General features: G+C 52.5%; 1 protein-coding gene across 1 annotated transcript in view; it reads right to left on the bottom strand.

Annotated features, from left to right (window-relative positions):
- AK8 (adenylate kinase 8) overlaps positions 1–19826 on the bottom strand; it is a 132515-nt gene that overhangs the window by 91447 nt on the left and 21242 nt on the right. The window contains exon 6 of the mRNA XM_012744104.3: positions 2195–2276. Within this exon, the coding sequence (XP_012599558.1) occupies positions 2195–2276 (82 nt within the window). The remainder of the gene's footprint in view (positions 1–2194; positions 2277–19826) is intronic.

A 19826-nucleotide genomic window follows, 5' to 3' on the forward strand; every position in this document is an offset into this window, starting at 1 on the left:
CCCTGGGCTGAGGCTCGGGGCGGTGGGCTGAGGCTGGGGGCCTGGGCTGAGGCTCGGGGCGGTGGGCTGAGGCTGGGGGCCTGGGCTGAGGCTCGGGGCGGTGGGCTGAGGCTCGGGGCGGTGGGCTGAGGCTCTGGGCGGTGGGCTGAGGCTCGGGGCGGTGGGCTGCACGGGGCGGTGGGCTGAGGCTCGGGGCGGTGGGCTGAGGCTGGGGCGGTGGGCTGAGGCTCGGGGGCGGTGGGCTGAGGCTCGGGGCGGTGGGCTGAGGCTCGGGGGCGGTGGGCTGAGGCTCGGGGCGGTGGGCTGAGGCTCGGGGCGGTGGGCTGAGGCTGGGGCGGTGGGCTGAGGCTCGGGGCGGTGGGCTGAGGCTCGGGGGCGGTGGGCTGAGGCTCGGGGCCTGGGCTGAGGCTCGGGGCGGTGGGCTGAGGCTCGGGGCCTGGGCTGAGGCTCGGGGCGGTGGGCTGAGGCTCGGGGCGGTGGGCTGAGGCTCAGGGCGGTGGGCTGAGGCTCGGGGCCCTGGGCTGAGGCTCGGGGCGGTGGGCTGAGGCTCGGGGCGGTGGGCTGAGGCTCGGGGCGGTGGGCTGAGGCTCGGGGCGGTGGGCTGCATGGGGCGGTGGGCTGAGGCTCGGGGCGGTGGGCTGAGGCTCGGGGCCTGGGCTGAGGCTCGGGGCCCTGGGCTGAGGCTCGGGGCGGTGGGCTGAGGCTGGGGCGGTGGGCTGAGGCTCGGGGGCGGTGGGCTGAGGCTCGGGGCGGTGGGCTGAGGCTCGGGGGCGGTGGGCTGAGGCTCGGGGCGGTGGGCTGAGGCTCGGGGCGGTGGGCTGAGGCTCGGGGCGGTGGGCTGAGGCTGGGGCGGTGGGCTGAGGCTCGGGGCGGTGGGCTGAGGCTGGGGCGGTGGGCTGAGGCTCGGGGGCGGTGGGCTGAGGCTGGGGGCCTGGGCTGAGGCTCGGGGCGGTGGGCTGAGGCTGGGGCGGTGGGCTGAGGCTCGGGGCGGTGGGCTGAGGCTCGGGGGCGGTGGGCTGAGGCTCGGGGCCTGGGCTGAGGCTCGGGGCAGTGGGCTGAGGCTCGGGGCCTGGGCTGAGGCTCGGGGCGGTGGGCTGAGGCTAGGGGCCCGGGCTGAGGCTCGGGGCGGTGGGCTGAGGTCGGGGCCCTGGGCTGAGGCTCGGGGCGGTGGGCTGCACGGGGCGGTGGGCTGAGGCTCGGGGCGGTGGGCTGAGGCTCGGGGCCTGGGCTGAGGCTCGGGGCCCTGGGCTGAGGCTCGGGGCGGTGGGCTGAGGCTGGGGCGGTGGGCTGAGGCTCGGGGGCGGTGGGCTGAGGCTCGGGGCGGTGGGCTGAGGCTCGGGGGCGGTGGGCTGAGGCTCGGGGGCGGTGGGCTGAGGCTCGGGGCGGTGGGCTGAGGCTCGGGGCGGTGGGCTGAGGCTGGGGCGGTGGGCTGAGGCTCGGGGCGGTGGGCTGAGGCTGGGGCGGTGGGCTGAGGCTCGGGGGCGGTGGGCTGAGGCTCGGGGCCTGGGCTGAGGCTCGGGGCGATGGGCTGAGGCTCGGGGCCTGGGCTGAGGCTCGGGGCGGTGGGCTGAGGCTGGGGGCCTGGGCTGAGGCTCGGGGCGGTGGGCTGAGGCTCGGGGCCCTGGGCTGAGGCTCGGGGCGGTGGGCTGAGGCTCGGGGTGGTGGGCTGAGGCTCGGGGCGGTGGGCTGCACGGGGCGGTGGGCTGAGGCTCGGGGCGGTGGCCTGAGGCTCGGGGCCTGGGCTGAGGCTCGGGGCCCTGGGCTGAGGCTCGGGGCGGTGGGCTGAGGCTGGGGGCCTGGGCTGAGGCTCGGGGCGGTGGGCTGAGGCTCGGGGCCTGGGCTGAGGCTCGGGGCGGTGGGCTGAGGCTCGGGGCCTGGGCTGAGGCTCGGGGCGGTGGGCTGAGGCTCGGGGCCCTGGGCTGAGGCTCGGGGCGGTGGGCTGAGGCTCGGGGTGGTGGGCTGAGGCTCGGGGCGGTGGGCTGCACGGGGCGGTGGGCTGAGGCTCGGGGCGGTGGGCTGAGGCTCGGGGCCTGGGCTGAGGCTCGGGGCGGTGGGCTGAGGCTCGGGGCCTGGGCTGAGGCTCGGGGCGGTGGGCTGAGGCTCGGGGCCTGGGCTGAGGCTCGGGGCGGTGGGCTGAGGCTCGGGGCCTGGTCTGAGGCTCGGGGCGGTGGGCCGCGGGGCCGGCGCGACTCACCCACGTGTCTGGGGATGATGCCCTGGCTCTGGATCGTCAGCGCCTGCTCCCGCGTCTCCGGGATGCCGTCCAGGATCCAGCCCTGGGGAGGATGTGGAGAGGTGCTCATCTGTTTTTTGCTTTTAGGCTTTTTGAGTTATTTCAAAAGGAATAGGATGGCTTTATAGACCAGAACTTTTAAGGCAAAAGAAAATAAATGTTTCTGATAACCGCATCACGCTTCCATAAAACTACTCTCATTATATTCCCTCTGGAACGCTATGTTTATGATCGTAAGCATAACCTACGTGCTATCTTTTACGTCCTGACTTTTCCCACCACTCACCGTAGCGCTGTGTCATGTTGGCGCAGCTCTCGCCGCCGCCATCTTCCACGGCGATACAGCGTTGCGCCGAGAGGTCACGCCACAGCTGCCTCACTAGGCCCTGTGGCCGCACATCTGCACCGCTAGCAACCGCTGGCAATGTTCACTGTCACAACACTGTGAACAGCTTTGTGCATATAGCTCTTTCTGTATTTTGGCTTATTTCTTAAAGAGAATTTCTAAGATATGGGATTCCTGGGACAAGAAATCACCAGGGTGAAAACAAAACTCCGCTTTTCTTTTTTTCTTTTTCTTTTTTTTTTAAGACAGGGCTTCGCTCTGTCCCTGAGCTAGATAGAGTGCAGTGGTGTCATCAGAGCTCACGGCAACCTCAAACTCCTGGCTCAAGTGATCCTCCTGTCTCAGCCTCCCGAGTAGCTGGGGCTACAGGCATGCGCCACCACGTCAGGCTAATGTTTCTATTTTTTGTAGAGACGGGGTCTCACTCTTGCTCAGGCTGGTCTCGAACTTCTGATCTCAAGTGATCCTCCCTCCCTGGCCTCTCAGAGTGCTAAGATGATAGGCATGAGACACCAAGCCTGGTCAAAATCCTATTTTTGTTAAAAACAAACTGAGTGACACATTAGGAGACCTGAGTCCATGCTGCTGCTCTGTTAGCTAACTTGTTACAAGGTTGAAATCCTTCAGACAGCAGCCCCTTCTCGGTACAGCTAGGGAAATGGTTTAGAAGATTTGTTTTTACTAAACTATTTAAATTCAACTGTGAAAGTAATACATGATCTTTGTATAGTAAGTGAGAAATACTGAAAAGCTGAAATAATAATACAAGTCACTGATAGCACCACAAACTCAAGCTAGCCACTGCTCTGCAGTTTGGTATATTTCCTTCCAGGCATCACACATGGATGTCTTTTTCCTTGGAAGTGGTGTAGGGGAGGAATCACACTGTGTGTGTGTGTGTGTATTGTTTTTTTTAGAGATCAGGTTCTCACTATTGCCCAAGCTGGATTCGAACTCCTAGGCTCAAGGGATCCTCCCGCCTCAGCTACCCGAATGGCTGGGACTACAGGCATGTGCACCACTGCACCCAGCTATACATACTATTTTGTAATCTGTCCTTTTCACATAGCAAAAACACTCCATAGCTGCCGGGCATTGCATGAATTGACCTGCCAAATGTTAACTAATCCCATATTGTGGCTGATTTAGTTTGATGCCAGTTTTTCACCATTATTTTAAAAATGCTATGCATACATCTTGATACATATCAAATATCCTCAAGATAAATTTCTAAAAGTTGATACCTTCTTTTTATGACTTTTGACAGATTTTGCCACATCACTCTACAAAATTGTGTGGCCAGTTTCTGAATCCGATGGCAAAGCGCCTATTTCCCTACATCTTTGCCAATGTTGGGCATTATCTGGGGGGAAATGTGTCCAGCAAAATATAGTATACCATTGCTGCTGAAATTTACATTTCTTTGATCATTATTTTTTCTGTACGTTCATTGGTTTTTTTGAACTTTTTTTCTTTTCCCAAATGTCTATGGATGTGATCAATCTACTTTCTCCTTAGGATTTCATTCTTTTATTTATTGACAAGAGCTCTTTATATATTATGAATATTAACCCATTTGGGCACAACACTATCACGAACCCTTTGAAGCAAATAATGTTGCCAACATTTTCCACAGTTTCTCTGTGGCCTTGTAACTTGGTGGATGGCAATGTTCTTAACACACCAGTTTTTGGCCAAATCAGTCACTTTCTTCTTTGGATTCTGACATTGTGTGGATACATAAAAAAAAGACTTTCCCATCCCAAAAGCTGATACATATTCACTTGCATTTACATTGTGTTCTCTTATGGTTTTCTCTTTATAGGTAAATACATAATAGAGCCACATTGTATTTTACATTGTATTTTATGAACGAGGTGAGGCCGTGACCTAACTTGTTTCCTGTGGTTCCCTGACCATCCCAGGGTCATCTGGGAGCAGCCTGTTCCTTCCCTTCTGATGTCACTTTGATCATGGTCTAAATGCTGATAAGACAGTGGCTCTGCCCTCTTTCTGCCTGTAGGTTATTAAATTATTTTATTTAGCCTTTTACATTATTATCTTTTTATAAGTTGTTATTATTATATCTAATGGAATGTACTCTCCCTTCTATTTTTTTTTTAAGAATTTATTCTTCCAGGTAAACATCAAAAATATTTTGTCAAGTTCCAAAATGGAAATTCAACTAGGATTTTGGAATGACATTAAATGTGTAGATTAATTCATGAAGAATTGACGTTTTTACAGTATTAAGTAAACACATTATCTTCTCATTTGCTTAAGTTGTTTTTTTATATCCCTCAGCAATGTTCACATTAAACAATTTCTAAAGTCCTTTCAAGCGCCAGGAGTCTGGAGTTACACGCACACACCTACGGCTCAGTGCTCTAGACTGGATGTCCAGATGAATTAGTAAAGAGAGCTTGGGCAGAGCGAGGTCAGGCAGCAAATCGCTCTGCGCCTCCCCTTGGCAGGGAAGGAGGTCAGGCCACCTGCCCTGCAGCCGAGGCTCCGGGCACTGGCCCCCAGGGGAGCCCCCTTGCCCCAGCCCCCCTCAGGCATTATGTGATCCCTGGAGTCAGAGGAAGGACAGACGTGGGTGAACTCAGACTCTCCAACTAGAGGTCACGCATAACCCGTGCTACCTGATTCACGGCACACAGCGTGGGTGACGGCGAGAGATGGCTTTCTTTAAAAACTAAATGAGTGCTCGCATTTCTTCAGCATTAAAATATTTAGGTTCCAACAGCCTCCACTGACAGTTAAGAAAAAAAAAAAAAAAAGAAAAGCCAAACAAATTTACAGCCTAAAGAGTGTTGGAAAAACCAGGCGAGCTTTTCATTAATTTCTTAAATTATACAGGAAGACTCACAGCCACAGAACCCCTGGTTTCTAGAACTAATGAAGCAAAACTGCAAAAAAAAAAATTTTTTTTAGCAGCCTTTTGCTCCCTCAAGTGCTTGTTACGGCCGGCCAGGTGCTGGCTGCGGCGCTGAGAGAGAGCACGCACCCGCGGACGGGCGCAGCGCCGCGGGCACGGGAGACCTGCGCCCGAGAGCCCCCGCCCACAGCTCTGGGAGCCGAACTAACATTTCCTGAACTTTAGCTGAATTCGTGCCTCCTTATTTTTTCTTTATTTGGATGGAATTGTGAGCCCATTGATTGCTTTTGCTAGTACAAGGGCTGGTTCTGTTTTGAGTCCCTTTTTGAAGCTGGAAGAAGGTTGGCGCTCCGTCTTCACTCAGCACTGAGAAAGACCTCTGCTTTTAATATTGCATTACTGAGCAATCATTATAATCTCGCCCATAAATTTGCAGCTGCTATCAGTATGTGGTCCGAAGCTTTTAGAACTATTCAGGGGAACAGCTCGCACTGACTTCTCACTGGAGAAAGCGGGCCTTCCAATTACACAGGAAAAGCGCAGCAAAATGAGGAACAACTCCCTAATTAGCCTGGCCTCACTGCTATGTCGCTCTGGTGCAGATGCGAAAATTTAGAAAGAAGAAGGTAGGGGGCTCTGCAGCGAGCCCAGGCCACCAGTTCTTCGGGCCTGCTCTCTCTGCCACAGAGGTGGGGGATGGCTGATCACCCAGGTGCTGAGAAACAAGGTCCCCAAGGAGCCCCTAGCACAGCACCCACGCCCCATTAGAGCAGCCCCGAGTTCTAGGGGAAGGTAGCCATGGAGGCCCATGTTGGTCCACACTGGTCCACCCGGAAGGGAAGGGTGCCTTGACCGAGGCCTGTGTGTGTGAGGGTGGGTTGATCCTACAGTGGCCTCAGCATGGAAGCTCCAGGCTTAGCACTCACAACAGATCTTTCCCAGAGCTCTTGCATTTAAAGAGGCTATTTGCCCAGCTGCAAAATAGATAGCGCTTTCAAGGGGAAATAGTAATTTTGGCCGAGGACACTTTGATGGCTGCAAATTCTGGCAAAGCAAGAAGTCATAAATCAGTAAACAGCATCCAACGGCCGCCATGACGGGGCACTGAGACATTCACAGCAACCCTGCCTCGCGAGGGTCGTGGGCCCGACGTCCAGGAGTGGCTCGATGCGGAGGTATCAGTCAATGCCTAATTAGAATACATTATCCGTCTTCCTGACACTTCAGTGAAATGTCTGTTCCACTCTGGAGCTGCAGCTTTGTTCAGAGCAGGTTAATTGATATTCTGATGCCTTCGCTCGCCATACCCCCGTGGCTTGGTTCTGTTTTATCACACATCAAAAAGGCCGTATGCTCAGGGCACTCCGCGCACCAGCGCAGAGCTGGAGGTCTGCACAGCTGCGAGGGGTATGGTATCACAGGAGGGACAAGCACCAAGCAGATGTCACAGATGAAAAAAAAGGAAGGAAAAGAAGCCAGCCAGCCCAGGGAGTGTGCGAGGCCCAGCAGAGCGCGGCCTGACGCGGTACCAGCGGTCCTGCCTTGTGAGAACACTGGCCTTCGCTGCCCTCCTGACTATTATTAAAACGCAATTAGCAACTTCACAGGGAAGACGCTGTTGCCCTCTGGGTCTCTGCCTTTTTGATGCGTTGCTGCCTTTCCTCTCCTCCCCTCTCCTCCCAAGACCAGCCGTGGGCGCTCTCCCCTGGGCGTCTCCCCCAGTGCTGCCCGCTCCAGCTGCGTTCCAACCGCAGGCTCCAGCCGCGGCTCTCCCTGGACCAGCGCCGACTCTCCGGTCCCAAGGCGGCAGTCTGAGGCTGGAGACGGGACTCCGCGCACCGGATTCACTCGGCTCCAAGTCACGAGCGTCACAAGAGGCATCACAGGCCCAACATTTCCTAGTAAAATATTATGTGTTTTCCTAACATATAAAAGAGAAAAAAAGAGATATTTTATCACCCAGGAAAGAAATGCATCTTAAAAGATCAAGTCTGGGACACTGATGTGTTCTAAACCCAATAGGGTGAGAACAAGCGGTCTACTTTGATGAGCAGAGAAAAGTCGACATCAAACTGTACCAGCTACTTGGGTTTATACAAAAATATGGAAGCCTTAGCCTGCCACGTAACCTAGGGTGCCTTCCATATTAAACTCCTCTGAAAGATGACTAGCAAGGACTTTTATTTCAAAGTTTAATCTCAAACAATACACGACCCCTGCAGCCATTCTGCGTTCCATGTGCATGGCCGCAGCAGGATGGGTTATTCCTTAACTTGCTCTGACTCTTCCACCTGGGCAAGGTGGTAATTGGGCTCTGGCCCTTTTCCGGGCACAGCCTAACAGTGACTATGCTCATACAATGCGGAAATATTCAGGAGTGATTTTTCTAAATAACAAACAATGTCGAATTCCACCGTTGCTAGCCAATGACACACGAGTGACCTTTTTATAGAAATGTGCAGATGCGGGAATCTCATTACTCCTAGGTCTGCGGGTTAGAAGCCACCCATCTCCAGCGTGTTAAAATCTGGTAAAGCAAAGACGGGAATGTTCAAGAGGCTTTTTGTTAGTTCCCAAATAGTTAAAAACATTTGAAGATCAAATTCACATCTAATGTCTGTGGTGTTCCTGAAGCCACTCCATGGAGCGAGACACAGTTTGAAGATCACATTGTCCTGTCCCCAGATGAACCAGTCTCACCCCAGCTCCCAGTCTGGGATGGCACCAAGACACCCCACCCCACAGATAATAACTCGCTTTGCAAATTTACATTTACTTCTCCAGTTCTGGTGCAGCGACAGGGATGATCCAACATCCAGGGGCCGTTCCCCTCAAACACTTTAGACCAAGTCCATGGTGTAGACCCACCTCTTCAGGAACAAGATTAGCCCTGGAGGGTGTCAGTTTCTCCCGGTGGTGAAAAGCAGGGGCTTAGGACTCAGCCTCAGCCATGGCCAGTGTGTGACTTTCAACCAGTCACTTCAACCCCTCTGGGCCTTGCTCTCCTCTGGAAAATGGGAGCAATAGTCACAATCCAGCTCACAGCTGATGGGAAATTCAATGAGGGCTATAAGCAAATAAACAACAACACAACAAGGGCAGTGCCTGGCAACAAAGAAATGACCCAAAGTTAACTCCTTTCATCCTTATAATTATACTTTTGAGAAAGGTGAACTGCGTTCTTTTTCTCTACCAACTTTCAAGAAAGAATCCCACTTAAGTTTGCAGAAAGAACGTGTGAGGAGGCAATCTCTCGGAAAGAGGAGCAACTGGCATGCTAGATGTGAACTGCGGGGAGAGGACTTGGGACAGACGCATTTCAGTTGGAACGAGGGGTCTAGTGAGCTGGCCGCAACTTCACATGCCCCTGAAGCAGGGTCATATCTCTGCCGGTGCTCCAGCAGGCTGTCCCCCCGCAGGGGCGTGGGCTGTCCCCCCGCAGGGGCGTGGGCTGTCCCCCCCCCCCGCAGGGGCGTGGGCTGTCCCCCCGCAGGGGCGTGTGCTGTCCCCCCGCAGGGGCGTGGGCTGTTCCTCTGGAAACCAGCTATTTCCTCATCCATAAAGCAGGAAATGGTGACAGTGCCTGCACTTCCCAGTGCTTAGGATTAAATGAGTGATGTGCCTCAAGCGGTAGCAGACAGTAGGTGCTAAATAAATGGTTAGCTCATTGTTTCTTCAGCCTCCTGGCATGCACCATGCTGATCATAGTTGACAACTAATTTATTTTTGTGTGTTGTTATTGTTGTGCATGTGTGTGGTTTTTGGTTTTCTGTTTGGTTGGTTTTTTTTTTTTTTTTTTAGTTTTTAGTTTTTTTAGAGACGGAGTCTCTGTCACCCAGGCTGGAGTGCAGTGATGTAATCATAGCTCACTGCAGCCTTGAACTCCTGGGCTTAAAAGCGATCTTCCTGCCTCGGCCTCCCGAGTAGCTGGGACTACAGGCACACGCCACCACTCCTGGCTAATTTTTTTGTAGAGATCTTGGTCTCACTATGTTGCCCAGGCTGGTCTCGAACTCCTGGCCTCAAGTGATCCTCGGCCTCTCAAAGCGTTGGGATTACAGGCGTGAGCCACCGCACCCAGTTGACAACTAATTTATTGATAAAAAAAAAACAGACCAAATTCAGCCTAAGGACGGGAGGGTGAGGCACTGCCGCCTTCCGCCGTGCCCTTCTGCTGCTGGTGCCGCCCGCTCTCCCGAGCCTCCCGCTTTGCTCGCTTGCTGTCGGCCTCTAGCTATGAAGAGGGCGGCGGCTGGCGGTGCTGAGTCCAGTCCCGTTTCCAGCATCCCCGAGCCTCTCCGGCACTCTCTCCTCCTCCGGAGTCTGCTCGCGCTTGCTCAAGCCTCAGGCTTCACCCTGCACGTTGATGATCTCTTCCCTCCCCGACCGCAGCGAGAGCATCAGAGGGTGCGCCACGTGCCCACGAAGCACAGGGACGCTCGTTCCTCCCCACGCTGCTGCTGCTGCGGAGTGCGCAGACAGGTGGTCCACACACGCCATGAACAAGGCCTACGTCACACCAACCCGCCCGCACGCCCGTCCGCCAGCCAGCCACGGCTGCGACAGGAGGGTCCGGAAACACCACACGCAAGGGGCGGCGAGGGTTTGCTCGTGGCACCGAGCCCTCGGCAGCCCCCGCCTCACTGCGGCGCACGCCGTGAGTTTTCAGAGTGGAGTTCAGACCTCCCCTTCGGATCCCCTGCAGAAGCCTCACTGCATCTGTATCAGAGGAACACGCAGCCCAGGGCCTCGGCAGAGCCGTTGATCAATAAAACCGCACTCCTTGGAGGAGGCAAGTGACATCCGTAAACCCGTGAGTGTCAAAACAACTGCAAGAAAATCCTGTGCTCCTACTGTCAGCGGGATGAAAGCCGTGTAATTAACGCCAGCCCAGTGACACCGCAAGGAGAAATAAAACAAACAGCTGGCGGTTCTGTGGACCGGCATCCAGCTCCTCCACTCCGTTAGCAATGCCACTGTAAAGCACCGACTCGCGGTACGGGCAGGGAAGCATAAATCTGTGCCCAAAAAGGGCGGGGTGGGGGGAAGACTCTAGAAACCCACCAAGTAAATTTTAAACTTTTGGTTCCACAGTCAGAAGAACGCTACATCATCTCCCCTTTATCATAACTGAGAGTCGCCATGACATTAGACGAGACCTAAACGGAGTTAGTCTACGAATGCAGAGTAGAATTTGCACTCTGTGCACAGTAAAGGAGACAGCCCCAGCCAACACAGTCACACTTGGGGCTAGAGGTGTGACCCTGCTTCCAGCACACACCAGAGACCTCATGCCTGACTCCAGGGAGCGGGGATGTGGTCGGGATTCGGCAGAATGGTCAAAGTTTTGCATTTGACAATGGTGCTCTTTCTTCAGCTCCAGGAGGGAGATTACGCAGAAGCAGACGTTTTGAACCTGATGCATTTCTAGAAGGTCTGATTTTCTGGCTGGTAATGTATCCCTCCTATGGGTCAGTGGGTGGGCTCCCCGTGCTGCAGCCTCCTTATCTGTAGAAGGGGATGACTGCGGCTCTTCCCACCCACCTGCCCCTGCCAGCCCTCCACTCTATTTTGAGCCCAGCACAACCTAGAATAGTCCAACAGAGCGGCCTGCGTCATCATGCCAGCGAGGAAGATCTCTTTCCATCTGCTTAGACACATTCCTATGTAACGTGACGCAACCACAGGAGAGACACCCCCACCTTTGCCACATGCAATTTGGCCTGCCCCAACTCGGGGCGAGGGGATTACACAAGGCATGGATACCAGGGAGGTGGGAATTGCTGGGAGTCGCTTGGGGTCTGGCTGCTGGGTGCAAAGGCCCTGGGGCAGGGCAGGGGGGCGGGTTGCGCGGGCGGAGGGCGAAGGCGGTGGGTGCCGAGGGGGTGGATGAGAGAGGTCCAGGGGTGACGCTGAGCCACAGGCAGGCCCAGGACACACAGGGCTCCAAGAAGAATGGGGAGCAATGGAAGGCCACATCCTCTATGAATAAAATAATCTTCTCTATGAATAAAATAACCTTCAGAAGGATGTACTTCCAAGAAACTGTTAACATTGGTTGCCTCCAGAGAAGCTACCAGGTGGCTAGGGAACAGGCGCGAGGGGGGACGTCAGTGCCTTCTGAATATTGAACCATATGGATGAATGTATTGCAGTTAAGAAAGAAATTCATTCATTTTTTTAAAAAGCGATCCCTCTGGCAGCAATATGGAGAAAGGAGTGGGAAGAAGCCAGGGTAGCTGCAGGGAGACGGATTAGGTGCCACATAAAGGAGGGGTGCTTAGGAATTCAAATAAAATGGAGCACAAACAGTGACTATGGTCAAAGTAAAATTGAGAATCTCTAGTTTGGGGGCTTCCCCCCAAATTTCCAGAACTCACTGCTGTAATCCTTGGCTTTCCTTTGCCATAGAGATGTGGTCTGAGGGTCTGGGCACATTCTGGCCGCAAGACCTTGACTGTCCCTGACGACTGGATGATGGGTCTCCAACAGACAGAGCCACCTCCTTTAGACAGCTCCGACACAAAGTGCTAATTTCTCCTTCTCTAATGCATTTGATGGTCACCTCAAAAAAATTCTTCAAAGAGATTGTATTAGACAAAAAAAGAAAGAAAGAAAACCCCCAGCATTAACTACAGAATCCTGATGGGCTATGATTGCATTATTTTTCCCTGAACACTATTCCCTGCATTCTTTTTGTGCTCTAAATTACCAATTCTAGTCCCTGTGTAGCTAAATAATAATAATTACCATATAAATGAATATGCATATGTGTCATTTTTCTCCCTAAAAGCAAGAAAGCCTGTTTATTTTGGATGAGGGTTTGTTTTGTTTTTGAACAACCAAAGCACATAATTAGAAGCCTAACCTCTTCCTCTTGAAATCCTGTCTCCACCGGGAAGAGATGAAAAGGCGCTGGATGCCCCTTGAAGGTTAGAAGAAATTTTAAAACAAATTGAAAGAGATATTTCTTTGCTCTGCAGGTAACAATGGCTTGGATATGATCAAGATCATAGACTGTAGGGCCAGAAGGGGCTTCTGTGCTCAAGCCCAACCCTGCGGTCCTACAGGTGGGGAAACTGAGGACCAAGGAGCTGAAGCTCTCACCAGAGTAACACTGCCCTTGCCTCCAAGATGCGGCCTTTGAAGCAAGAACAGAGGGGCTGACAGCACAATGCCGTGCTTACCTCTTGGTTCTGGGCTTACTGTGGGACCCTCAGCAAGATACACAACGTCTGCAAGTCGTCACTTCTGCATCTGTGAAGTAGGGGTAGTGACAGGGCCGCCTGTATGGGGCTGTTGTAAAGACACAGGCTGTTGTACTAGACACAACACATGGCCCTGGCTGCACGAGCCACCGTCCCAACCAACGGCAGCCATCAAGAACATGATAATTACAGCCTCTCTGCATAGTGCAAGGTGCACCTGCAACGTGATGTAATGGAGAACGTGTCAGATTGGGTGTCTAGGCAAAAACTAACACCATCATTAAAATAATCATAATGATACCCAGATTATAAATATTAACACAATCAATATATTAATTATAATGCCACATCATCGCATATAGTGTAATATAACTAATGATGTCAATGATAGTACAATTGCTATTATCGCAATAAATTTCATCATCAGTTTGACCATGGTGGTAGCCGTCGGTAAGGATGGGGGTGCTTGGTCTTGTACGCTGTGCACACTGCTGGCACACTGCTGGTACACTGCAAAAAGGTTGTGCAGACCAAGCTTTTCAATAAGGTCAAGAAGCATTTATAGAAGTTAAATGCGTGTTTGAGAGACTATTCTAGATCGCTGAGGGCACCTTTGGGAAATCAGAGAAAACCACCATATTTTCCCTAGAAACTATCACTCAGTGACATACAAAGATTAAAAAGACAAAAATAATCATAGAAACAAACCTGTCTGGGCCACCCGGATCCTATGTCTAAACCGTGTGGCATTTCTTAGGTCTCAGAACAGGGGAAGAAGGGCAGCCTGGGTTTAAGGGGGTGTGGGCAGCTGGCAGGACACACACATGACCACTCACCACCACCCTGAGCCTTTCCGTGTCTGGACTCCAGGTGGAATGCTTACGCGCCAGAGACACTTAAGTTGGGACGCAGTAACTGGTAACAATGTCTTACACAAAATGGTATCCTTTCCTATGTTCTGAGGTTGGAAAGGATGGTGACTTGCTTCCGTGCCAGTTGGTTCAGGGTCACCAACGATGTGACAGCACATTTCTCCCTTCCCTTCTGTCTTCCCTCCCTGCCTCCATCCCGTCCCTGGCCTCCCGTGGCGACACCTCCATGGCCAGGCCTCTTCCTGCTGTGCTCTTCTAAGCCTGTCCCAGCAGACATCGGGACTGCGCACTTGGCTTATTTATTTGGTTTACTGTCTGTCTCCCCACGACTGGAATTTGTGCTCCTTGAGAGCAAGGCATTTACCTCTTTTGTTCACTGCTTTGGCCCCCATGCTTATAAAAGTAAACATTTGTTGCATAAGAGAATAAATGATTGGACAGACGAGTACTTTTAGGAAACGCTGGCTGGGGAGGCAGGAAGGCCGACCATTCCTGAGAAGGCATTTGGTAACGACAGTAGTGAAGGGACACATATGGGTACCTGGGGACATGTGGGGGCCTGTGAATGGCACAAAGTGTGGCGGAGTAGACAGGCTTTGCACAACCTTGGAGCTCTTCACTGGGGCTGCCCAGCATGGCCTGACAGCCCCCGAGTCAAAGTGCCAGCGCTGTGCACCATGAGCCTGGGTCAACACTGGCCAACCCTGCCACTGCCCACCATGTAGCCGTGGGCACAGCTCAGGTCCTGCATCTATAAAATGGGCACAATAGTTACACTGACCATGCAGGGTCGTGTGAGGGGCTGCGGCGCTGGGCTGGTGCTGGGGTGAGGCTCAGATGCCTGTTCAGTTCAGGTCTCCAGCTTTTCTCGGGCAAGGTGCAGGGTCTGAGCAGAGGCGCTGGGCCCGCCGGCCCCCCTGCCTGCCTGGACCCCAGAGCCCTCTGCCTTCCAGTGGTCCGCTGGGCTCCGGCTCCCAGCCTCTGCTGCACCAGGGCAGCCAGTCAGAGCAAACATTCTTGACTGCAAGGAAGGGCCTGGGAGAAGAACAGCCAGATGCAGAAGTTCCTAGATCACAGGTGGTTTGGGGTCATAGTAGGTTAAAATCAAATCTTAAAAAGGAAAAGGAGGATCTTCTACAACTTGGTGGGGGAAGTCCTGCTGCCTTTGCTAAAACTGAGATGAACCCTGGAGCCACCTCTGTTGGGACTTTTGTTTGGAAGGGGTGGCGATAGTGGCTCACAGGAAGCCCACATTTTCCAGGACGACTGCTACTCCTGGGGACAGGAACTGCAGACTTACTCCCTTCCCAGGTGCTAGGAGCCGATGCTAATCCCCTCGGAGTCCCGGCTGCTGGAGCTGTGGGCACACTGAATTTGAAGCGCTGCTTGATGTGCAAGACTGTATGCAGCTGTGCTTTTAAACACAGCCTCCGCCCCTGCAGAGGGGCTCCAGTCCTGGGCGGCTGGGTACAGGAGCGCCACCCTGTCTCTGGGGCCAGACGCAATGAGTAGCTATCGCTGAGTAAAGGAGAAACAACTTAGCTTTAAGGATGGAAGAGAAGAGACGCAGACCCACTCGAACGCTTCCAGCCTAGCGACCGGCTATGCCAAAGTTTAGTTCGACCCTGCAAACTCCTCTGATTTGCAGATTGAGGCATAAGCGTGTTTTGTGCAGGGAAGTGCCAGCCCACTTCCCTCCCCTTTATTCCCTCACAAAAAGATTGTTTGGGCATTTCCTAGGTAAAAGGAGAGGGAAACCTTTAAAAGAGTGACCGATTAAGGTTAGTTTAACCGGTTATGGAGTTGGGGTGGGGCGCTGGGTTTTCTGGTCCCTGCCTGGGTCCCGCTGCCTTTTCCTCAGCCTCACACGGCCCCCCTGCAGTCCCCCAGCTTCCTTCTCTAAAGGCTTCTGTAATAACTCAACGCCCCTGGCCCAGGTTTTCCGTCACCATGGTCCCCATCACACCCCTCTGCACAACCGGCCCTGCCTTGGCCATGCTGGGCTCTGTCTCCCATTGCAGATGGGAGCCGGGGCAGATGGGGACGGGGGGTGGGGGGTGGGGGCGGGCGAGGGCAGTGGACTCTCAACCGGAACGTGCAGAATCGAGTCAGGTGGGCCACGAGGTGGGTGACAAGCAGGGAAGGGAGTTAAAAAGAAAGTCTTCAGCTAAACTGGCCTTTCCTCTAACATTTCCGAAAGGTAGAAGTTTGCTTTTTATTGAGAGTTGAAGAGAAGATGCAGAAATGGTCTCATGATCACAGGACAGTATTATTTAGAACAGTGGTGGGCAAACTACAGCCCCCCCTACTGGCCAAAGCTTGATTGATTTGTAAATAAAGTTGATTGATTTTGTAAATAAATTTTTTTTTTTAATTGGAGAAAAACTTACAAATGTATTGAACATGTATACGTGGGAGCCTTCAGAAGGAAAACTCCACTCCCCAGTGGGGTTTAGAAGCTTATCGGCCTCTCTGGTAGAATGGGTTATGGGGGGGGGAGAGGAATTCTGCTGGGGGCAAAAAGGGACGCCGGGACATTAATAAAGCTTTCCTGGCGCACAGCCGTGCCTTTCGCTTGCACATTGCATGAGGCTGCATCCGCGTCACATCAGAGCTGGGCATGGGCAACGGAGGCATGTAGCTCGCAAAGCCTAAAATATTGACTCTCTGGCCTTTACGGAACACCTGTGTCCACCCCTGATCGAGAACAGCCCCGAGCTCTGGGCGCTTGCCTACACCTGGGCAGAGGGCCGCCAGCGCACTGTGGACAGCCTGGGGTCAGAGGGAAACACACTGCTCAGATGCAGGTTTGAACCCCAGACTGCAGCTTGGGACCGTCTCCTGATGTACATCACACGGCCCAGGACCGCACGGAGCAAGCCTGTGAGCCGCTACTCGTCTGCCGGCACACCAGAAAGGCTCCTAGGCATCTTTTCAGAGTTGGAGCCTCCCAAATCAATTTTTGAGAGATAGAGAAAGAGAGAGAGAGAGCAATAGACTGTCTCTATGTCCGTGCATGTGTACATATGTATGTTTTTCTCTTTTTTAAAAAAAGCACACAAATTCCGATTCTGGGCGAGATGGAGTAAGCAGACCTGTTGCCCCGCTGAAAGTGGCTATAAAACATGTGTAGAGCACATGCGGCAGCTATTTGAGGACTCAAAAAATTATCCACTAGTAGGGTAAGAAAACCAGAATTCTAAAAACCACCAAACCAACATCTCCCGGCCTAGTCTTATGACAACCTGAAACCTGAACGTGGGCATCAAATGGGGACGGGAGGGCCGGGAGCTCGAAGGGAAAAGGTACTCCAGACACGAAGAGAGAGTGGGAGAAATCTCTGTGGGTTTTTCCTCTTCTCTGTTCTGCAGCTGCAGTGGCACAGCTGTGACAAACGGGGCCTGCAGGTGTCTGGAACTCAGAGGGAGGGGACGCTTCCTCTCCAGTCCCAAGAGATGGAGCAAAGCCCTGTTAACTTTTCCTCTCTCTGTCCTCCCACCACTTGGCCCTGATCATGGGTGCAGTCCCAGGAAGCATGTGGCAAAGCAGGAGGAATAAAGTCCCAGCTTTCTGGCCAAAAGACCAGGAAGAGGAGCACCAGGCAACGGGAAGTTACCAGGGCGACGGCGGAGAGGGGCACTCAGGAAAGCAACCAGATCCAGTTGTGCCTGGATCCACAGGCTCACCCTCAAGCTGTGCGTGTGGGGGTGTGGCCCTGAATGCATTGCAAAGACACTGAGAAATGAACTACGGATGCTAGAGCTCCCTGCCCAGGGCCGCCTGAGTGGTGCACACGCAGCACGGAGCTGCACAGCACGGCACGGTCACGGCCCAGCCCCTGCGCGGCACTGCCAAGGTGCTGAAAACAGGACTGACGGGGAAACCACCACTGCAGAGGCTGGGTTGGAACCTGTAGCCTCAACCCAACTGAATCGGTCACTTGCTAAGACAAAAATATCAACATTCATCACAGGACTTAGATAAGACCCAGAGTTTCATGACAACATTAAAAATGTCCAGGACACAAAATTACTCAACAGGGAGAACTAGGAAAATCTCTGCTCACATGGGAACAGATAACGGACATCACCTCCAGTATGACGCAGAGGTGGAATTATCAGACAAAGACTCTATAGCAGCAATTATTAAAAAGCTCCAACTAGTAAACAGATGGAAAGACAGAAAGTAGTCAAGAAATAGAAGGTAGAAAGAAGAAGCACATAGAAGTTTTAGAAGTGAGAAATACAATAACCAAAATAAAAAAACTCACTGGATGGGTTTAATAGAGGAATGAAAGGAAAGAAGAGGAAAGATTCAATGAACCTGATCATAGTTCAATATATATGACTAAATCCGATCAACAGAAAGGAAAAAAGATAAAAGAAAAAAAAAAAAAAAAGAACAGAGCCTCAGGGACTTGTGGGACAATACCAAAAGGTCTAATGTTGGCCGGGCGAGGTGGCTCATGCCTGTAATCCTAGCACTCTGGGAGGCTGAGGGGGGCGGACTGCTCGAGGTTAGGAGTTCGAAACCAGCCTGAGCAAGAGTGAGACCCTGTCTCTACTAAAAATCTAAAGAAATTAATTGGCCAACTAATATATATATAAAAAATTAGCGGGGCATGGTGGCGCATGCCTGTAGTCCCAGCTACTCGGGAGGCTGAGGCAGAAGGATTGCTTCAGCCCAGGAGTTTGAGGTTGCTGTGAGCTAGGCTGATGCCATGGCACTCACTCTAGCTTGGGCAACAAAGCGAGACTCTGTCTCAAAAAAAAAAAAAAAAAAAAGTCTGATGTTCATGTCATTAGAGTTTCAGAAGGAAAGGAGAAAGAGTATGGTGCAGGGAATTATTTTAAGAAATAAAGGTGGAGCCCAAGTTTAATGTGGAAATGGCAATAAAGAAAAAAAATAAATAAATAAAGGCAGAAAACTTCTCAAGTTTGGAGAAAAACAATAAACCTATACATTCAAGGAGTTCAGCAAACACTGAAAAGAATAAACCCAAAGAAATTTATGCCAGACATATCATAATTAAATTAGTGAAAACTAAAACCGAAGAAAAAAATCTTAAAAGTAGCCAGATAAAAATGATGCATTACTTATAAAAGAATCTGAATGACTGTAGACTTTTCATCATAAACCATAGTAGTCAAAAGTAAGTGGAACAACATTTGCAAAGTGCTCAAAGAAAAAAACTGTCAACCTAGAACCCTAAGCCCAGAAAAAATGTACTTCAGGAATGAAGGCAAACTAAAACCATTTTCAGATGAAGATTTACTCTAAAAGAAAAGCTCATGGAAGTTTTCCAGACAGAAAAGGACCCTTAGAACATGAGGAATGAAGGAAGAGCAACTGAGACGATAAATATCTGGATAAATACGATAGATTTATACTGACCCAAATCTCCTCTTGGATCCTTTAAAATATGATGAAAGAAAGCAGAATTACAACTGTCTGACGGGACGTTAAATGTGCACACAAGCAATGCGTGAGAGAAAGGGGCTTACTGTGCGCTCGGCTTGCAGTGCTCAGATGCTGGCTGGGAAAAGGTGAGCATATACACCGTAATTAGTAGGGCAGCCACTATGAACAAATCATACAGAGGTAGTAAAAAAACTATGAATGATAAGACAAACTGCAGACTGGAAGGAAATACTTACAGCTCACACAGTTGACCCTCAGTCTCCCCATCCGTAAAAGGAGGAGCAATAGTGCCCACCCAACAGGGCTCCGGTGAGCACCCCCTGCCCTCTCCCTCCTCCTCTGCACCCCAGGAGGCTGACCTCCATTGACTGCTTCCTTTGGACTCCTGTTCTGTGGCTTAAGGGGATCCCACGGCATGGCACTGGTGGGCAATCAAAGGACAGGCGGCAAGAGTTTGGGAGACCCTCACTCATGCTCGCTCTGCTCCTGCCCAGTTTGGCAGTGGTCTATCTTGCCACCGGCCTATGGCAGCCTGTCCCCTGAAGCTCCAGCAGCTCTGAGTCCCCCTCCCCCTGCCCCTCCAGGTCCAGGGGCACAACAGCTCCCTGCCGTTGCCAGTCCCTGGGCGCTTCACCACCGCTGGTCAGTGGCCTTAACTCTCCCACACTTTGCAGTTGTCCTCTCATTACATGCTCCCTTGTGACCCCTCCAAGCAGGAGCCCTGACGGCCCCTCCCGATTCCACGCCGCTCCCTTTCCCCCAACGAAGGTGAAGTCCACGTCCGCAGACTGGCCTTGGCCAAGCTTCTGTTTGTCCGCTTTGCCTTCTGAGTGTGCCTCCGTCACCTCTCCCTGGGGAGATGGAC

This window comes from Microcebus murinus, chromosome 12, assembly GCF_040939455.1.
Source record: "Microcebus murinus isolate Inina chromosome 12, M.murinus_Inina_mat1.0, whole genome shotgun sequence".
Classification (NCBI taxonomy): domain Eukaryota; kingdom Metazoa; phylum Chordata; class Mammalia; order Primates; family Cheirogaleidae; genus Microcebus; species Microcebus murinus.